Here is a 23,420-nt window from a genome sequence, read left to right as displayed (position 1 = left end):
ACTTTTAATTACTAGATTATTACTACACATCCTTTGTGGGTTTCCTATTTCTAGTCTTCAGAATAAAGGTAAAGGTAAAGGTGTTTATATTTGTCCTCAAGCTTAACTGGAAACTGAGGAAATTCGGATTAGGCCCTCCACGGACCCACGGCAGCCAGCAGTGCAGCGCCTACCAGATCAGCGCCTACCAGATCAGCCCCTGTTCAAGGGTTTTAGAGGGTTTAGAGAGAATTGTTTCTAAACTATCAAACTAGTTCGACAAAAACAGTGTGATGTGCTAAATATGGCAGTAACAAGCTCAAATATGGTAGTGATAACTTATGTGCCCAAATATGGTAGTGATATGACATCATGTCCAAGGACACATCACATTTTTTGTCAAATTTGACAGTGGAGACTGAGCTTAAAACATGTTTGTTTATATTTCAACTGTATACAGTACAGTACTACAAATGTGTCTATTCGGATCCTAAGGATTAGAGTATAGTTATCAAGTTTAGTTTATAATGTCAATATACTGTACCTGTGCCAGCTAATGGAACCACGTTATCTTGTGGATCTCTCCATCGAGGCCGCAGGTTCTGATCTCCTGTGTAAGTACAAAGTATGACCACATCTTCAGTCATGCCTTTCTCAAGGACTGGACCTGATGGTGCTAATGAAATAGCTGCAAATTAAACAAATAATTACATTTAATAAACATGAAATATTGCAGGCTATAACATGCTAATAACGAATTTATAGTAGCAATACTTTGGCTACACACAAAAAATAGCGGAAAAACAACACATTCTTGTAGACAATAATATAGCTTCCATTTTTAATAAGAGTAAAGATAAGCAAAGAGATCATGGAGTTACTGTTCCAGAATATACAACACCAAGTATTGTAAAGTTGAAATACTAAATATTTAGGCGGTCTTGTCAAAGGTCAAGCGCCTTCAGCCTGCCACGTTTCGATATTCAATAATGAACAAATTAGTAGCAATAATTTGGCTAAACAAAAAAAAAGTGATACAGTATTTGCGAGAAACAGCAAATTCATTTAGACAATATGGCTCCCACCTAGTCCACTACTAAAACAATCTCTACAAAAATATGTTGATAGTCTAAAAATAAATTTTCAATAAATGTTCATACGAAATTGTAGTGCATTACGTTTGTCCTCAGTAATTTAATGGAAAAAAACAAATAAAAAACAAAATGTGGCAAGTGAAATCACACAGAGGACAGTGGAATTTGATCATGCGAGTGTCGTACTAGACCAGAGAGAAACTGAAAATTTTACAAATACCTTACAGTTTGATATGGATCAGGATAACGAGCTAGGTAATGATATGTACGTATAGCTTTATTGATCTACCAATAATTATAGTAAGACAAGTTACAATACATACACACATGGTGTTGTTGTTATAGGCACTCTCTATATTTCTCTAATCAGCCAAAGATTCTTGAAATGTAATATTAAATGAGGTGTTACTGCTAATTCGCAACAAACTGTATATTCACATTCAGAAAATACAACAATCTTTATTTATTATACTAATGGTCTGTAAAGTAGCACTGTCTACACTATCAAATATTATGTGACAAAACAATGTGATGTGCTCATATATGGACATGATGATGTCATATCACTACCATATTTGGGCACATCACATTTTTTTGTCACATAAAGTTTGATGTGTAGACAGAGCTTTACTGTAGTCAGAAATATTCCCATCATTTGGGTACTCTCTCAGCATACATGTAGTACTGTCATTACTACTACTGATGATATTTGGTGTTATAAATCAACTACACACATGAAATGGTTACAGGTCTGCCTTTATGGGGTCAAAATTCACCTTGGATCAGGTATACCCACCACATTAAAAGCAACCATGTTATTCCTATCTTACTAGAGCAGTACAGTATCAACAACGTTTGAGCCTCGTTGAATGACATGCAATGCATAGACAACACATGCAAACAAAAATGTTAAAAAAAACTCCATCAACATCTTATGCTTCCGGCTCATGTGAAAAGGTATTAATAACAGGATCCACTCAACCTTAATGTGGTTTTAGATACTGTATAATACTTTTTATAGTACATCCCTAATTCCACAGCTACAATAAGAATGCCTATATTTCTCCATATTGATTTTCATAAATTACGACACAGAAATTGGATCCGACATAGCTTAATTCAAATGTTCAATTTATTCATGAAAAGTTTATATAGTAATAAATTAGTACTCATATAAAATATTATAATGAAGATTTTCAATAATCTTCTGTGTCCCAGGCCATGCTCAATTTCTAAAGTAAACAATTTTACTCTTTTCAATTTCTAAAATGTGACTAGTTTCCATAGAAAAAGTAGCAAGTTGAATTATCTAGATTCAACAAATTTTACTCATAAAAAAAATTGTCCTAGCCTTTCTAATTAATTAAACAGCTAAAAAAAATCAATATATATAAAGCTATTGAAGAATATATGCATGGATCACCAATGGTGTATAACATACGAAAGACTTAAATAAAATACCTGCTCCAGTCATGCATTATCAACTAGCATAAACAGATCTTATAATGAACAAGATCGTTATGTAAAATTAGCCACATTGCCCATGAAAATCCAAGGATTAGGAAACAAACTTGTCAATGTCTGTCAATCAACCTAGTGGGAAAAACCTGGGGAAAACCCTGGGGGATGAATGCTGCAGTAGTACGACAATGATCTATGGTGTTAGGGTTACTAAATATCATTTCTTATTCTTCTAATTCTTATACTAGGTGTAGCATTCAACAGCGAGCAACTCGCCAATTACAGGATGGATAAACTATTTTATAATTTATCCTGCTTATAAACTAAGTATTATTTGAGGAGTGCAGTTGAAAGAGTCTTGAGTTACAACCCTGGCACTACTGTAGGTCAGGATTGAACCCTGGACCTTGGGATTGGAAGGCAAACATGTTTAACCACCAAGCTACAGCTCCACTACTTGACCATGCAATATTGTAACACTACATCCAAGATTTACAAAAACAATACTGAGACTATTTTGTATCATTATACTAACAACAAGGGATTTGTCCCATAAATTGCACATTACGTAAATTATAATGAGGAAAGAAGCCGTATGTATGCTCATTTCTAAATCTCAACTAATTGGATAGGAAGGACTGAATACCTAAACTTGCTTCTATTCTAAGCTAGGAATGTTATTACAATGCTATGCTCTTAAACTCTTTCTCTTGGTATGCCTAGAATATTTTAATTTACAAATCAAACATTCACATTAAAATGTATGGTATTTCACAGAGAATAGAATTACTGAATCTATACATAGTATTATGATTATTTACTACAGGGAATAGCTTGCCTATTATTTATGAATTCAGCTGAAACTGTAAATGTAAACAGATGCTTCCCCTTTATAGGATCTCATCACATATGCTGCTACAAGAAATCGCAGAACTGAGTTGAACAATTAATAATAGTCAGTTTCATGTCTCATCCTCTATTATATTTTGGAGATATACACCATTTTTTTAATAATATAATAAACATTTTTATTTATTGAAGTTAAAAATATTGCAAGAATCATTTTCTGTTGTAAAATTGCATTGTCTCGATTGTAAAGCAAATGTTTTAATGGCGACTGGATTATTCTTATATTGGCACATACAATAACATTGGAGCCCTTTAAAAAAAACATTGTGGACTGTCCCATTTATAGTGAGGGTGATTCTTCTTTTCCTAATTGTCCTCCACTTCCTGGGAAAAGGGGAAAGGGCTAATGTCTGTTTATCCAGGTAAGCAGGCACGAAATAGTTTCATACAAACATATTATCTTTTCTCTAAAAGCATTGGATCAAATGCTATAGTGAGTGATACTACAGCATATTTTAAATAAAGCTTTTTATTTAGTTGCTGTTATGTTAAATGTATGTAATTGCTAAATGGGATTTGCAGATGTTTGTAGTAAAACTAAAAGGTCTAAAACAAAGGAATACTTTGTAACAAATAAAACCAATTTATTTTAAGACTTAAGATTATTCCACAACTCATTTGTAATTAAGCTTTTACGATCAAGGTCAACAAATGTATTTTTGTATCAGTTTGTAAAATTGTTAACTTACAAAGAAACTTCTCAACTAGAAATTATTTCATTAGCATAAAAATTGTCCACAAAGTGGTAAACATTTGATTGAAACAATAAAACAGGTCTTAAAGCTCTGTTTACACTATCAAACTAATCCATAGTCCATATACAGTATGGGCAAATCACATTTTTTTGTCACAATTCTAATTACTAATTGAAACTAACTTTATACCAATATGTTTATTTATGATTGCAACATATAAAATGGATTGCGAAATATGTATGGCTTATCTCGTTATCTCTATTCAAGTACTGTATGCATTTAGGTTGGGCTGGTTTCCTTCGTCTACTTTTCAATTACATCCATCCTCCATTACTCTTATCTATTCTTCAAAATGAAAGCTTATACTCAGAATGTTGTTACCATTAAGCTCGGTCTACACTTTATCAAACTAGTTTTTTTCCAAAAAAGTGTGATGTACCCAAATATGGTAGTGACATTTTTTTTGTCACATAAAGTTTGATAGTGTAGACAGAGCTTTAGAAAAAAGTCACCATGAATGCTTGGTACTGTATCAGTATGTCACATGTGATGCCTTTGTCATAGTCCTTAAGCCTAATTTAACAAACATATTAAAGAATTTGCCTTTTGATACAGGACAAAAAATCAATATATTGCTAATTATACAGTAAACAGAATCAGTTTTATTTAGGAGACGATTGTCATTTAATATTAAATATCATTTTTCATTGTATGTAGTTTTCCAGTGCAATAGAAACAGTTTTACTTATCATTAAACTAGAACTAGACCTTTTATATTATTCAGTATGTTTACTGACTAGGTCTACTTTTTACAGAAGAGTAAACATTGACTTGTTGATATCAGTATGAGAGACAGGTGCTGAGGTCAGGTCATTTGTGTTGAAATTCAATTTGGAAGTATTGCATACTGTACTGCGAAGTGTTTTTGTGAATTTACTCCAGGGCTGTAAGATAAATATACCCTAGGTCATAGGACATTTTACTGTACTGTATGTAGATAAAACCACCATCTAGTCCGCATTGTAAAGAGGACCCCTGAATATCCCTCTAGATAGTTGAAATTTTTTTAAATTTAAATAAAAATGCAGTATACAGAATGTGCTAATGAATTATGAATTAGTAGAATAAAAAATGTTCATTTACATTATACTTTGTTTTCAATCCAAATTATAGAAAATAAATCTAATTTAATTTAAATATAATTGACTACACTGTATTTTCTGATAAAAAATAAATAACAATATTTAATTTTAAAATAGAATACTGTAAATTTTACATTACATGTATTTCTAACTATTTATATATTTCTTTTTATTTCAGCCTTATTGTACTTTTTCTCATTTTCTAACGATTTTAATCAAAATTGTATTGATATTTATAATGATTTCAGCATGATGCTTTGAGAAGACAACGAGCGTCAAAGTATGCAATGGCATAGGAAATACATTACATATGAAATGAGCTTGGCATACAGCCAAAGATGTTCTTTGTATTTCAGTATTTTTCATCAATATGAAACTACAGTACAGTACAACTGTGTACAGTACAACTGTGTACAGTACAACTGTGTACAGTACAACTGTGTACAGTACAACTGTGTACAGTACAACTGTGTACAGTACAACTGTGTACAGTACAACTGTGTACAGTACAACTGTGTACAGTACAACTGTGTACAGTACAACTGTGTACAGTACAACTGTGTACAGTACAACTGTGTACAGTACAACTGTGTACAGTACAACTGTGTACAGTACAACTGTGTACAGTACAACTGTGTACAGTACAACTGTGTACAGTACAACTGTGTACAGTACAACTGTGTACAGTACAACTGTGTACAGTACAACTGTGTACAGTACAACTGTGTACAGTACAACTGTGTACAGTACAACTGTGTACAGTACAACTGTGTACAGTACAACTGTGTACAGTACAACTGTGTACAGTACAATTGTGTGGTTTGCATTTAAAGAAACTAACTGCATAGAAACTCTAAAAATCGGAAATGCTCACACACGCAAAGAATGTTACGGTGTGTGGAATTCTTTGGGTCGGCCTAAAGCGGGGTTTTGTCAGTAGAGCAGGTACAAATGTCTCTCTGCTAGAAGATGTTATCTCATGTAAATAAGATATTAACATAATCTAATTTAAAGTTACCTGCTGTAAGAATGTTATCAAATACCCTTTACAGAAATCCCGCTAAGAATGCACCAATGTGGAAAGTCACATTTTCATTTCACAAAATTATTATATTGTGTTTTTTTTTAAATTTTTTTTAACCTTTATAGAGGGTGACAATCAAGGGGTGGGTTTGTATGAGAGTGTTTCCAGCTTTCAGATATTGTGGTTTGGGTGAGTACTCTGTATTCTCTATTCTGGTTTTGACAATAGAATTTTGATTGGAGTTAATCAAAATATATTAACACAATTTAAAGAGTTCCTTAATATTTACTATACACGCAGCATTAAATTCCAATTATCTTACATATTATTACACTACAATTGAAAGTGAACTGAAAGGGCATCAACACTAGTATTTGATGTATGTCCTGGGTGTGTAAATGGGCCAAAACGTATGTATACATAAACAATTCCTTTGTGTATGGTAGTCATACTATTAGACAGCACTTTTTCCTACAATCAAATTTAAACCCTCTTAAAGTATTGTTTTGATTTGCTAATGCTGTAGTGCCAGCTACAGTTCAGTATTTAGTACCAGCAAAATAAAGAATGCTATCACATATTTTGACCATCAATTAGTGAACAGTGTATAAAATATTTATAATATTATTGTACCAAATACAGTTACTAATGTAAGACAATGGTACTGTAATCCTAAACACAAAGGTCAATTAAATGCTCTATTTTACATGGATATTCTTTATTTGTGGTACAAATATTGCTAGAAATGTGTCCTGTTAAAACCAGCATCTGTTATACTTGAATGTATACCAGAATTAACAAATACAAGTACTTAGGATGTTAGATTCAATTGTGGAAATCCCTCTGTGGTACTATGTAGAGAAAATCATGATATGAATTTAACTTTTTTCCTGTTTAATGCAATTCAACTTTATTTAACCACGGAGGCCCAGATCGACACATGGTTGTTCTTCCCTCTGGGGCCGTGCACAAACAAGAAAAATACAAATACAATTTCAAAAGGGGGTACATGTAAATGAGATATTAATTGATTGTTAGCTTCCCGAGTAAGCTTAAAAAAGTTGTCAATGTGCTAAATATGAATGAATGATGAAAAAGGTTGTAATTGAATGGTATAATACCAAAATTAGAGGTCAAAGGGGTCATCTATTATTGTGCCATCAATACAAAGTACTTTGGACTCTACCACCTCTTATAACAATACTTGGTATTAGATTAGTCACATGTACTTGAAGAAAATCATTATTTTAACAAACTTATTAAAATATTAACAGGAAGTGATATCACACAGGTAAAACAATAAGTACAGAAGGTAAACTGATGCTTACCTCAGCAATTGTACAATTTACCAATTGATTGTGGTTAAGTACCACAACAATACAAAACAAACAGTTCAATTCTATTTTCATGGTGATTTGAAAACAAAAATTGAATGGAAAAAGGAGGATATTAAACTCAACACAGTGGAAAGAAAATAAATAACAATATTCTTAACAATGGTTAACCTCATATAGAACAAGGACAAATAAACAAATCATAACCCTGTTGCAGCAGTTTGCTCTCAAATGATTTTGTTTTTGTTTAATCAAATCTGTACAGGCCCACAGGAGCCACAGTGCAGCATCTACCATGAACGACAAGGGCTGAGACGGACCAGTACACTGGGGTAACTTCCTACTCGGCTTAAAGATTCACTGGGTTTACAATGTGTATTGTCCTTATTCAAGAAGACTTTAAGTGTTAAGTTCATACTTAACTATAAAGCTTTGATTGGTTCCAAAAGAAATGGGAATCTTTAAGACAGAGTACAGTAACATGGGTTACATTGGGTGCTCAATAGAAGACTAGGTTGTATGGTTTAGTAAATTATAAAGTATTTGGAAAGACAAAAGAGCCCTCAACTCCATCATAATGCCAATAAACAAAGCTAAACACAACAATAGCGAGAAATCATAAAACTTTTATCAGACAAATCTTTAAGACATGTGTTCAAATAAAGCATAATAAAATGTAAATAAAAACAACCCATAGATGGTTTTCCAATTGTAAAAATTCTTTAAGAAAAACAAACAATGAGTTCAACAACCAAAGAAAATCAAACAGTAAAACTACAATAATGCATGCCTAGTGTAGAACAGGCTGCTATATGGTAAATAACCCCTGGGAAGGGAGCATGGGGTCATATCTGACTCACCGTACAAATAATAGATTGATGACTTGGTTGTTGAACTGAGAAGACTGGCCTAATATTACTATTTGCTGTATTCATTTTCTGTAGGTTAGGAAATGGAATAACCCTTCCCTCCAAAAACAACTGGAGCAAAATAACAAATTCTTCATGATATATTTTTATTGTATATTTCTTGCTTCTACCAGGCTTTTACTAGTAGTCATAACTCTCTATTTGTCTCGAATTTACATTTTTTTTATGGGAATAAAAGTTTAACCTAAATATAACATCGTAGTTTTTTATGGGATTGATGTATGTTTTGATGAATCTTTTTATAAATTGTAATTTTATCTAATATATGATGTAATTGTGAATGTTTTGTTGGAGTTACCATATTTGTGTTGAGGAAAACAATTTTTCCATATACACATTTTTATATATGGAACAAATAAAGATTTGATTGTGATTTGAAGACCTAATAAGTTTCACATCATGTCAACTTACAAGACTATTTATGGGGAAATGAACTTGCTAAACTTTCACATTTAGGTCATTATAATTTCCAACATGTTCAGCCTTATTATTTTCTGCTGTGGAATTAAGACAATAGCTTGAAGCACGAAAGCGAAAGTAGCAAAGTTTCCTAAAAACACAAAACAAGATTAAAGTAAACAAGAAACAAAATTAAAGTTTATAAAATAAATAAAAGTTCAAATGTGCACGATGTTCAAAGTTTAATAATGATCCACCATTTAAATTATGCAATTACATTCAGGATAGATACATTTGTATCATTCTGTATAAGTAATCAACACAAGAATGCTAATATTATGAAAAATAATATTATTAAAAACAAAGCCTAGCTTATTAGTAAAGATATAGTTTGTTTATTTTTTATTTATTTTATTTCAACAATATTTTATGAGGGTGATCCATCCAGCAGTTAACATTAATCATTGTTATGATGTGAATATGACACAAATATACTCATTAATTTATAGGTCATCTAAAAAATTAAATCAGGTCTCTTTTGCCGATGTCTAAGAAGCTTATTAGTACACAGATTGCAGAAATTATCATGCAAATTTAAATGGAAGATGGATTAAAAATATACCCATATGGTTAAAAGAACAAATTAATAATTCTTATAAATAATGTATTTGTAACAGCTCTAGGAAAATCCAATTAATATTAAAACAATTTGAGTAATAAAATAATGCTCATTACTGTTCATTTTGAAAATTAATACAGGATTCAAACAATGCTTATTCAATCAGCAAGAACAAAGTAACTGTATTTAATAATTGAAACTAAGGTTTCCACGAATTAAGACATTCCATCTATATTTTCTGGATAAACATGGATCCTTACCATCAATTCTAAATAAAACCATGATAATTTCCATGATAGAAATCATGGAAATCTGCCATTATATCATTCCCCGTAACCACAGTAAATGTGTTGTATTGTTTGTAGAAGTATAACATGTTACCATTATCCTATAGTGATGTTCTGTTTTTAAATTTTCATAAGTGTATTCCTCTCTTAATACTAGAGGCTATTGTAGGTTTATCCAGGTGAGCTTGGCACGAAATAGACTATATAATTGTGATGCATGCATTGATGGGCTATAAAAATGCTAAATTTACTCAATACCATTATTACTTCATACATGATTTTCCAGATACAAAATTTGACCAACCTTTTATTCACAACAAACAAGGCATTTTAGTATTATGAAATCATGTGGAAATTCACAAGTATTGTTATAAATTAAGTAAACAATACCCAATATGAGTCATCTACAATACACCACTAAATCTATTGTGTTTTCAGCACAAATTACTTTTCATTATCAATTTTCATTAATTTTATTGTCTCTTAAATTTCACTACCTTTTTTTTATTGTTTAATCATTTATTATTGATTATAAAAAGGAGCATGGTTTAATAATACAATGGGTGTGTACGGACTGTAAAATGACATGATGTGTATTTATTGCTTCCTCAATAAAGCTTGTTGATCTAGGAATGAATGGTGCTTGGAAATTATCAGCCGTGTCATAAAGCGTGGGGGCTTAACCAGACAACAACCATCTAAAATGTTATGAAAAGGTATAGTACTTCTCAAAGTCATACTCATGCGGATTTTTTAAATAGTGCAAAAGATAAGACATTACTTCAGTACCTAATTTCAATGTTTTAAATTCACCCATTTCTTCAAAATCCTGGATCTACTGCCTCTGAGCATTTTGTGTTACAAAAGGATTATAATGCTAAGGATGTTTTAAAACATGCACCAGAGAATTGGTCCAGCCTTGAACTTGTACATACAAAACATACAAAAACAATATGTGTTGAATGATGAAAAGACAAATTTAAAAAAAACAAAAAAAATGTATATCTTTTGGAAAGTCTTTAGAACAAAACGACATTTTATTATTAGCTAGAGGGCAGGCAGTTATTTATGAAGTGACGCTGCCAAGAACTAAAAAACCTATTTTAATTCTTGTTGATCAGAAACAAACCGATAGTATTTATTTGTCATCCAACATAATTTATGTTAAAAAGTAAAACGTTTATTTGTTTAAATCCTAGAAAATTTTTTGGTATTAAAAACATGTTATATTTATCAATATTACCGACACAATATAATTTATTCAATATAATAAATAATTATGTGTACATTATAATGTACTTTCTTCTAAAATTTTAATTCATCTTATTTTTACTGCTTTTAGCATTTTTACACAATAATTCAAGTGGATCTGTGATATAATGTATTCATTACTTTAAAAATTAATATCTTGGCCTATTCCATTGTAAGATAAGGGGTATTCTTCTATCTCTACAGTTATTATTAAATATTGATAACATTCATAAATCCATGTTTGTATGTGCTATGCTATTTCTTTTCTTAAAGTAAAAATGTCTCTCCCAATACCATTGGGTTATGTCTGATTTCTGAAATTTAAAAAAGAAGGTGGGATCTTTTGGACATCAAAAAAAAGTCTGGTTTTGTGATTGTTTTTAGGATAGTTTCTGGTTTTGTGACTGTTTCCGGATTTCAGGAAGTTCAATATTTAGAGAATTGACTGTATAAAGAAATTACTAGAATACGTTCAGTTAACATACCAGTTTAGGCGGGCACAATTGACCTATGCCTGAATACAACATCAAGATCAAAGCAATATCATCAAGGTTAGAAACTCCATGAGTCCTACATGAACATGTTGATTCTAGCATTATGGGGTAGCCTACAGACAGTTAGGTATTGCCTTACGGTCATAGACAACGAGTCACTATGGAAACTAACGTGCCTTTCAGCGAGGCATGCTGACCAACAAAAAACAGACAAAGGATTGGTGTTTTGGCTGGCATTGACATGTATTTTTAAACCGACAAAATCCATCCGAAACAAAAATGATTCAAATCTAACCACATCTAGATCTAGTGTTCTAGAGAAAACCCCCATAACTGGTATCCCTCAGCTAGGCTTCCAAGACAAGCAACATAGCTCTTTTATTAGTACATTGTACAGTACGATTGATGTAGTATTGTTATTGTATACACTTCAAATGTGTAGTATGGTGTGGCAACATGTCACAACACATTCTAGATTTGAACATAAATCACAGTCTACTTATTCCCTTGGGTATTACAACTGTACAAGATAGCTTGCCAATGGAGTCTAGTGTCACATTCTACGATTTCTAAGAATAGATTAGGAAATGGATTTCTTGTTGAATACCAGAAGAAGAATTCAGTTTCCTTTTAATAGAATTTTAACAAAGTGAACATCATAATATTATAAGCCAATCCTTTAGAATGAAGTAATACATTATGTGTAGAAAACAATTAAAAAAACTATTTAAAAATACGAGCTTTGTACCCGAAGGATCAAAATGTTGAAGAAAATATACTTGTTGTGCGTACATTGAAACTACTGGTACACATACGTGGTGTACTGCAAACTTTATCTCCAGAAACTCAACAGTTCTTTTTCAGGACTACATACTACGCGGTGTACCGCAAACTTTATCTCCAGAAACACAACAGTTCTTTTTCAGAACTACATACTACGCGGTGTACCGCAAACTTTATCTCCAGAAACTCAACAGTTCTTTTTCAGGACTACATACTACGCGGTGTACCGCAAACTTTATCTCCAGAAACACAACAGTTCTTTTTCAGAACTACATACGTGGTGTACCGCAAACTTAATTTCCAGAAACTCAAAAGTTCATTGCAAATAAATGTACCGAAAATGTGTACCACAAATGATATCAACATATTTACTTGTCTATTAAATTATCAATAATGCAACGGTACGGCAGTAGAAGTGAAGAATTCAACTGGACAACCTTTGGCTGGTAAAGACTGTACATCCCTGGGCTCATTGGACACCAATGGTCTGGTCAATACTGGACACAAATGGCCTGGTCAATACTAGACACCAATGGGCTTGTCAATACTGGACACCAATGGCCTGGTCAATATTGGATCACCAATGGGCTGGTGAAACCATGGTGAAACCATGGTGAAACCACTGTGCATTTTGTGTTTATTTCCAGAAACTCAAACAGTTCATTGCAAATAAATGCACTCCAAGAAAAATACTGTGTTCAATGTATTTGAGCACCAATTGGTATATGGCACGGTTTGCATATAACAGCCATGACATTCCACTAATCTTGTTGGGAAATCCCTGTAAATTAGTTAGTATCTTGGACTGGATTAATAATAATAAATTATCAGAATCCATTCCGCTTTGTATTAAGTATTCTAATCCGTATCTAATTAATTTGTTCTCTTCTTCACGGAGACTATGGCCTAGGAGTTTTGTCCTCCATGTTTCCCTGTCTCAGGGTACTGCCTCTTTTAAAACCTACCACTACCAAGACATGGAATAGACTAGTATTGACTATAAAAAATTTAAAAAAAAAATATATTCTTAAAATTTCTTTAGATGTGGACACAACATAATAGACACTATAATAATAATAATATTGGAGTGATTCCAACACGCATACTCATTCATCCGCAACATTATGGATTGCAAACACTTGCTATACTCAGACCATTAAGTTTGCTCACCATTAGCACTCGCAAGTATTAAGTAATGTTTCAAAATAACTTGAAAAAAACCTACTGAAAAAACTATTTTCTGAATTTAACCTTCCTCATACTAACTATTATAAATAAATATGTTCTTTAATATTTTAAATTAATTTTTCATTTTCTTACATTCAAAATTATTTTTCTTGCACTGCACAGTCATAATTAATGCAAATATAATAATTTAATACTTGAAAGGTTTGAATTATATTGCAATCAAAAATATGTAGTAGTAATATTAATAATCTTTAAATTAAATTTTTTCTTTTCAAACATAAACAAATTTTTTTCTTGCACTGCACAATCATAATAGCAAATATAATAATTTAATACTTGGAAGCTTTTATCATATTGCAATCAAGGATAATAATGTAGTAATTTGCATGGCCATATAATTCTCATGTAACGACAATTCATTTTGTAATCATAATATTATCATGCGAAGCCTGAGTGAAATGCCAAGTGTATACTACAACAGTAGCTTAGCTGCTCATCATAAACAGGGAAGAACATTATGTATTGGCATTACATAATCAAGACTTAAACATGGTTGCAAGCAATACACAAGTAGGTTTAGTTTCCTTCCTACAGTATTTCATATCATATCATTTGGAATGCAATATACATGGAATATAAATATACTTTTTGTTGGCTTTGTAGAGACTTGCAGACAGAAGCAACGCATACAGTAGCCAATGTTTTCCAATATCAAGGTTATTAATATTAACAGCCTAATATGCGCCATAAAACAAACTGCCACTGTACTTTGTACGCAAGTTAGATAACATTTTTTATCACATCTGACATTGGCGCCAAAAGAAGGGGACTATAATGATGATACACGATGACTTTAACCAATATAAATAATACTACTTAGCCATTTACTATAAAGTGTTTAAACAATAGCTATTACATAATAATAACAACGGGAGTGGTCAAGTGAGTATGACTGCTTAGCACATAAAGACAATGAAGTAATAATGTAGTATCAGTATGTCACAGTTCAGAATTGGACATACAGTATGTTCAACCATTTGCAATATCTGTACACATAGAATACTTTGTTAACTACTTTGTTAACAACTTTGTTGTCCTAAATTTATATTTTAATTTGTACTCTCATCTAAAATAAATTGGATACAAAAAATACATACAGTAACTTCAGTATTTCGTTTTACATTTGTATAAAAAACAAGAAAAGCTATGCTCACTCTAGTGTTTTCGCCAATTTTGCGAAAGCAAAATTGACCATAGTGTGAGCGTAGAAAAGCGCTCAGTAATGAACATAAATAATAGTTAACACCCGCATTTTTATTTCCAATAATTGTAACGTTTGAAACCGATAATATCTTGTGTTTAAATTAAAATAATTCACACCTTGGTAGTTTGTGTCATGATTGACACAGGTTGTACTAAATCAGGCGTAACACAATTGATTATTTGTACAATTATTAACACTACTACCACCTACCAGGTCTCAGATGACCTATGCTTGACCCATGACCTGATCATGTCGGGTCATCTATATAGAAACATTAATTTATGATACAAATTAAATCAAAATAGTTAAATCTAATCTTTTACAATACAAACTGACATGTTACAACATGGAAATTCTTGTGAAATAAAAATTAATTTTTGATATTATTTTCAAATAATTTTAGCCAATAAATAATGACTTAAAATGTCAGTTATTTGTATTCGTAACTTGTTGTAAATTCTATTTATAGTAAAAAAATAAAGTAATTAAAGTTTATTGACGAAACATTATTATGGTAGTGACTAGGTACACAGTGGTATATAAACTGTTTGTATGTATAAACAACTTATTACCCCTCTTATTGGGGGAGGGGAGGAAGAAAGTTTCCCTTGGGTGTCCCCTGAATAGGGCATCCAAAAGTAGGGTTGTACTGTATTTCATGTTAATTCCTTCACTTAATTATGGCCTTTCTATTCTACAATATTTCAACACTACAGAGTAGATACGCTTGTTGCACATGGTATCCTCTCATAATATTTTCAACATGTTTTTGTGAAATTGACGATTTCTCAACAAATTTTCTAAATATTTTTCTGATCATGATGAAATCAAAGAACAATCTACCGCCCAAACATAAATTATTGTTGATAAAAGGAACGAGAATAACTGAAAATGTAAAGAATATGAACTATGGAACCAGATACAGCAAACAACAAGTGCAGATTGTTTGTCTATTACGCACGCTCAAATAAACCCATAGCTTATTAATAACAGTTGGTAATTTTTTTATATTATTCAATGTATTGTTTTCTTACAATGTTAAAGGTGACAAGGCAGGCTTGGGAAACTACAAAAGTCTAAGTATAACTTGTAATATACATACTAAAAATACATAAACACATTTATAAGAGAAAAAAAGGAACACTTCCGTAATCTACTGTACCCAGCTAAAATTAGCTCTGACAACAGAAATTGTCTTTCGATTAACAAACAAATTATTTTATAAATTATTAAATCAGAGATTGTCCCTTACAAATGCTGGGGAAATATTTCAATTTAACGATCAAATTCAATTTCAGATAATAATCATTCTAACCTACCCCACTCAGTTTCATGTACAAATTGAAAAAAGCAGGACTATTTTCACTTCAATTGTTGAACTTTAAAAAATGATATTAATTACAGTATCATATTAATAATTTAGGTATATTGATATTATAAAATATAGCCATTATATTTTTCAATCATTAATTGAATACTGTAATTCTATACAGTTAAAAAACAAAATGGCCAAATATAATTCACATCAAATGCAATGCATGGAATTTGTGACATGCATCAGTGGTTATGTAATAAAGAATGCAAAATAATCAGTTTACATAACAATGTTGTTATGAAAGTTGCTCTATAATAATTCAGACAGCTAAAAAATGAAAAACAAATTCATAAAATGATTTGTTTTTATTTTGAACTGTAAAATAGTGGTATAACCTGCAAATTCTAGCTCTACACTACTGTAGTCAACTATGGACAGTATGAATGCATATTGCAACAACGCTTTAGTTTTTAAAAATGTATTATAGTTGAACACATGGATACAATTCAATAATTAAAACATGAAATAATAAAATTAAATCACGAACAATATGGATGGATTGTAATCAATACAGTAATAATTACTATCAGCTGCAAGCAACACAATTTATTGTGCAAAAAAATTAAATTTACAGCTAATTAAACATTCAAATTAATCTAAAGCTCTGTCTACACTATCAAACTAGGATGACAAAAAGTGTGATGTGCCCAAATATGGTAGTCATATACCCAAATATGGTAGTGATATGACGTCATCATGTACATATATGGGCACATTCACATTTTTTTGGCACATAAAGTTTGATGTGTATTAAACAGAGCTTAAACCACTTATACAGTATTTTATAATCATATGTAATGTATAAATTATTTATGGAACAATAATAAGAAAGAACACTGAGCAAGAGGAAATGGAATTGGTCCATGTTGAATAACTAATTGTTTAAAAAGCAAATTTCATGACAATTGGGCCCTGTTCAGACCCATGGCGTTAGACCGTTTTAGCGTACGACGCTAAAAGAATGTGTGTCTGAACAGTTGGGGATTAGCGTACAACGCGTTGTAGAACGGTTGTAGCGTTGTAGTGGAAAACGGTTGATAGTACCGTTTTAGCGTACGACGCTACTGTAAGTCAACGTTGTATCCAATCAGAACGTTTCCTGTTATGACGCGAAACAAGGTTTGACCTAGGCTGACATCTTGTATCGTCAATGTGTGAGAGATGGATTTCAACAACAAAAAGGCCAGAATATTTTAAGGCCTAACTAGGCTACAAATACAACTGTTAAAAAAAACTAGGCTACAAACTACATGTATCAATTGATTACCATTATATTTTCTAACAAATGAAATAAATAAATGCACCTTGTATTTAAACATAGTGACTACGATCCCGTCCCCTTTTAGGCCTAGCTAAGAGCCATTCACGCATTTCATTCAAGCTAAAAACTAGCGTGGTGGGACATCAAGTCACTCATTCATATATACAAGGCAGACTAGACTGGACAAGTTTAATGCTGAAAACCCCCTAACTCCTAAAAAATTCAGTAAACAAACAAGGGGAGCTGTGTCATTTTTATTAGCAAGTTAAGGGTTTTTTAACTGACTGGTTAACACAATCTCCATCTTCATCATTTAGGAGGCCTGCTTTATTTTCGTAACACAGGAGCCTGGGGAAAATGTTTTTTTTACTACAAAATAAAACAATAGAAACAGAAATTTGGCTTTACTATATTTTTCTTAAATAAATGCTGAGGTATGTTTTATTTACGGCAAATTTTGTCATAATTGTAGGGCTGAGATCTAGGCCTATATACAGTGGAAATAATGATGAAAACACGTGGGTAAGAGCACATGAATATGCAACTAGAACCAACCTGAATGACGCACTTCCGTTGTAACGATAATCGTACGCTATGGGTCTGAACACCTCATTTTTTTCTTTGCGGTTTGTAATGTGACCTTGCTAGTAATGTTGTACGCTAAAACGGTCTAACGCCATGGGTCTGAACATAGCCTTGGACACAAATTTGTCACAAACTCGTAAATTGTCATTTAAGTGACATTTTGTATATTTTTATCCCTAACATGATCCATAAAGTATGTTAATGAACACTGTGTTTCTTGTGAATATAAAGTTTCTCAAACCATGGTATAGCACTAAAGTGTAATTTATTAAAGTAGTTCATGACCTAGGCAGGGAGGTGTAGGTACTGTAGGGCGAATCTAGGGATTTATTCTAGGGACCCTGATCGAATAAAAATTCATCAGTACCCTCCACTCCACCTTCTTTTAGTAATACTGTAGTTGCATAAGAAAACATTTGGTATGAAATCAATTTAATACAGTTAATACAATTACTATATGTGGACAGGCAGATTGTTGTTGATTGAATATACAAACTACAATGGAAGAAAAATAATCACAGGATTTCCCATTATATACTTAACCATGTGACCTGAAATAAACTTCAATAAAAGTCAACATTTTATCCCTCAACAAGGTCTTTTAACCTGTAAATATGTGATATGTTTATGACACATTAGGGACCGTAGCCAAGACCCAGGGTACATAATAATAATAATAATTTATTTCGGAACTTCACTTTTGTAACAGTGGCACACTTCACATTTTGAAGGTGCGTCCAACAAAAAATATATAAGAAAAAAAAAAATAACAAGTACAACATATAATTAGACCCATTCTTCCTTGTTGTTCCAATTATAACTGTTGCTAAATAGTGAGTCAGCCTAGAAAATTGTATAGAATGTCCCATTTTAAACATCACACAATGCAACTATTTATACATATTACTATTTTGCCTACAAAACTTAATTTATATAGAATAAAAAAGACTTCTTTGTTAATGGATTCATATTTTAAATGCAAGTTTAAAATGCCAATAGACAAGGGTCCGGGATATACAGAGTTAGATGTATTTTCATTTTTCACAATCACATAACATTTAACAAGGACAATTTTCTGAGTAGGAACATTAGTTTTAAACTGCATACTGACACAATTCAAGCCCATTGCTGCCAGGATTTTTACAGGGGGAATACACTACAGTGCAAACATTTTTTCCAGACTAATGTACTTTATAATCTTCTACAGTAGAAAACTACCACATTCTTTAAATCGTATGTTTCATCCAGCATTACATCAAATAATCTAGACAACAGCTAAAAATGATTCAGTAATCAGTTACTATTACAGGGTCATTAAATTATAACGTATCATAAATTAAACCCACACCTAGACTGTAATACATGTACAAGAAGACACTTGAAATTCATAACTGTAACTTTCATTATGCAGTAGGACAATGGATTTGTACTGCGCTTTTATACGATAGCATTCTCAAAGCACAGTGGACTAGATATTACACTAATCTCCCTTAATGACATCTTGAGGAGCTGCCACCAAAATGGTGAGCCTTATTCTTCTGCCCAAAATGACACTGACCCAGATGGACTAGTTGGTATCCCAGTGGTAACTTCAACTACTAATAAATACTGCACTTGGTTAGACTGCACACAAACAGTCCTTATTGGACCCCATTGGAAATAAGTTTACTTTTTATTTGTCGACTTAATGGGTTATCCTGGTATTCTTTTTGTACAATTAATACCTGAGTGCCATAATAAATAATCACCTGAAATGGTACTTTCAATGATTTGTTTTGATTTCTATTAGAAGTACTGATAACCTTCTATTCTCGAAATCTTTCAGTTTTGGTTGATAATAAGACAATGCTCTTTTATAGGATTCATTAGGTAATTCTGTAGTTATTACACAAATGAAAGTTTATTTAAACTGAATTGAAATTATCATGGTACAGTTCTGTATTTCACAATACTCTATTGTAAATAACTTCTACTTTTCGAGTTATATACTTTCTCTTTGAGGAGAAGAAACGCAAATTATTAGTTTATCCAGGTAAGCTAGGCACGAAATAGACACAATATGCCACCATTTGATTTACAGTACACAGTAACAAAATTAATTACTATTTAAACATTTATTTTCCAACATTTATTTTTTTTTTCTTCAGGGCCACTGTATGTCATAAACCAGTTTGATGTCCTAACAAGGTATTATAATTGGTACTACAATTTTTTTATTCCAAGCAATACAGGAAACAATAGAGTAGATTAAAACCAAATTACTCATAGAAATACTGAATAGACTACTTTGCTCTACCACGCAAACTTTTCTATTGGAAGACTCCATTTAATAGCTTTAGAGATGTTTCTGGCTCATACCACTCAAACTTTTCTATTGGAAGACTCCATTTAATAGCTTTAGAGATGTTTCTGGCTCATATTGGTTTTCAGGAACAGTGACTTTAAATTTTGACAATAATGAGCTGGTATTACATTTTCAGACTGGTTGGTTCATCTACCAAATACCATAGTGTATTTTTAATATTAGAAATGTTGTAGGAAACATATTACATAGATTAGTAGCCTAGTAATACAGTATTCAATTTGATCATAGTACTTAGTACTGTAGCTCACCTTGAGCAATAAATTAAAACTTCAAAAACTTGTATTGCTAAAATGTAGTAGTCTATTTATGTAAAGCTTAAAAGTAAAGTATGTGTACATACTATACACCCTTTAAAATAAATTATGTTTACAGAAAGCAAAACTGCTAAAAACAGTCATTGTAACAGACATGTATCCAACAAAGAACTAGGGAATGAATCTGCAAGCCTTTGTCTATGGACTTGTCTGCTACTATGGTCAATGAATGCATAGCCTGTGTGTCAATTGATTACCCTATCATGAAGGAAAAAGCCCTGAATTCATTGAACAATGCAACAATATTGACCAAGCACATAGATCAAACAAAGGCCAAAGTGAAATTCAACCACAACAGAACACAAAATAATTATTTTGAAATCAATGATTTTCTAAATTTTACATGTTCTACTAGATAGTACTACCAAAGTTATTTTGAATAAATCACTTTATTCTCCCAAAGAACTAATAACTATTAATTATAAATATTTCAATCCAATTATCAAGAGAAGTTTTAATTTCAATACTAATCGCTAATGATTTGCTTTAATTTCAATACCAATCAACAAATAAAAAATTATTTTTCTTCTTTAGTTTAAATTCTAAGCCACTATAAATAGAATTTAAATTGTAAGTTGAACCAGAAAAAAGGCTTTCTCCTGCTGGGGCCTACGGAATTCCAAGCTTATTGATCATAATGGCTCCAGCTGTGTTACTACAGTAAAGATATAATACATCATGGACAGACATAAGCCAAGAAAAATACCCCAGTATAAAGTTAGCAATGATGACTCAGCATGGTGGTATTAATATGAAACAGAAGATTACAATTAGAAAACTATAGAACTTAATCATTTGGTAGTGGTAAATGTGGGTTGGTGGTAAACATGCTTGCTTACAAATTCTAAGGTCATCAGTTCAAATCTTACATTGTCTCAATAGCTAGATCATGGCAGTGTCACCGACCAAAAATCATAAGTTTATTACTTAAAAATCATGTTCTTCCCATGATCATCCTATAAATTATATTTCTGTTTTAACATGATAAATATTTTATTGGATTGTATGTTATCATGTATTTAAATTTGAAACAAACACACTTTGAGTAAAGTCCACAATTTGGTTTAGAAAACACAAAAATGTAGACATTCAATTGATGCAACATTTTGTACTTTGATCAAGCGTTATTTTATGTTTGCACATGTCCAACCAATAGCAGCTTGTATATTAGTCATATTTAATCTTCCTTAATTGCATCAACTTAATTTTATGATTTATAAATTCTCCCTGTCCAAAAAAATGTGTGTAGTACTGCATTCTCCTATAAAACATGTACAATAATGTTGAGTGTCTCGAGGGAATGACTTTGTGCTGATTGGTCACGCCTACAATTCCATACAGGCCTATTACACAATAACATTTTGAAATATAACAAAAGTAGACTCTCCACATCAAAATCAAAAGGACGCAAACTTAGTGCAAGGTGATTGCATCCAAATTGAGGTGAAATTATTGATGCCATTGCACTAATTAATTTGTGCAATAGAGCAGTTAATTTGGAGTTAAAATACAATATTATTCTTGCCAATGGCATTTGAACTATTTGCTTCCCCATTCATAAATTACTTGTAGGCCTCCACAATCCAACAGAATGCACAATAAAGTTTGTTTTCCCAACGATGATTGATGTTTTGCTGAAGTGGGGACCATATTTTAATTTTTATATCATTTCAAACACCAGTACTGCAACACTTTTTCTTCTGAAAAACTAGGCCTATATTATAAAACATATTGTTTTATTATATACATAAAATAATACAGCCTCATCGAGGTAGGCATCCTCCCCAATCAACAAAAATAATCTGGAAATTGTGGCCCTTCACAAAATTTGTTGTTTATCAATAAATGAAAGAAATATAACTTTTTGCTATTCACTGCATATTTATGAATCAAATTAATCAATTAATTAGGATCATATATTTCACTTTATGAAAAATATAATTCCAGCACTAAACATCTTTCAGGTGTTGTAAAGTTCCTTCGTATTGCCATGCCTAACATCCATTATTGAATGACATTTATGCCACCCTCTACCACACATCACCAGCTACTCCTCCCCCACACCCCTGACACGCTCTCTCTGCTGCTGCTGCATGCATGCTCCTCTCGTCGTCGTCGACAAAACAACGAATAAAAAACACCGGGCATCCATGGTTATTCATAAACTTACCTCCATAACTTAGCTCAACATAAGCTAAAACAAACAATAATATCCTCAACGAATCCATTCTCTTGCCAAGCGATACTTATTCCCTGCAATATACGTCTATTGCTAAAAAGTTTTCTACCAGAATATTTACTCCAAAATGTCCCGAGAAGCAACCTCGATACGAAACACCAGTGTCAGAGAGCAATATCTGAAGTTGTTGCATGAATTGTACAAAATTCCCTCGCGCTTGAGTTGGTCCAGCAGGCACACTGCTGATAGGCGTTCCCCAGGATATCAATGCGCCGGTTACAATAAATTGTGTTAACTCGAAAAATACACAATCTTAAACAATTTAAATACCAAATATTTTACTATTTTATACATATCCATTTATTAACTAAATATAAATGCTGTATTTAAAACATTAGTTTAACACAATAACAATAATGCGTAACTACTTTTTATTACTTCATTAATGGAATTTTGTTTGCATTGCATACGCCAGCCGTTGAATATGTA

The 23,420-nt window shown here is 31.8% G+C and overlaps 1 protein-coding gene across 9 annotated transcripts in view; it reads right to left on the bottom strand.

Moving 5' to 3' along the window:
• LOC144850767 (neural cell adhesion molecule 2-like) overlaps positions 1-23,114 on the bottom strand; it is a 46,911-nt gene extending 23,797 nt beyond the window's left edge. For all 9 annotated transcript variants that reach the window (XM_078708186.1, XM_078708192.1, XM_078708194.1 and 6 more), the window contains exons 1-2: positions 22,923-23,114; positions 524-667 (exon numbers count right to left, since the gene is read on the bottom strand). In XM_078708186.1, coding sequence (XP_078564312.1) covers positions 524-667; positions 22,923-22,980 — 202 coding nt within the window. In that variant the 5' untranslated portion in view covers positions 22,981-23,114. The remainder of the gene's footprint in view (positions 1-523; positions 668-22,922) is intronic.
• Positions 23,115-23,420: the final 306 nt, after the last annotated feature.

Source organism: Antedon bifida, chromosome 8, assembly GCF_963402885.1.
Source record: "Antedon bifida chromosome 8, ecAntBifi1.1, whole genome shotgun sequence".
Lineage (NCBI taxonomy): Eukaryota > Metazoa > Echinodermata > Crinoidea > Comatulida > Antedonidae > Antedon > Antedon bifida.
This window is presented reverse-complemented; position numbering and strand designations above follow the sequence as displayed.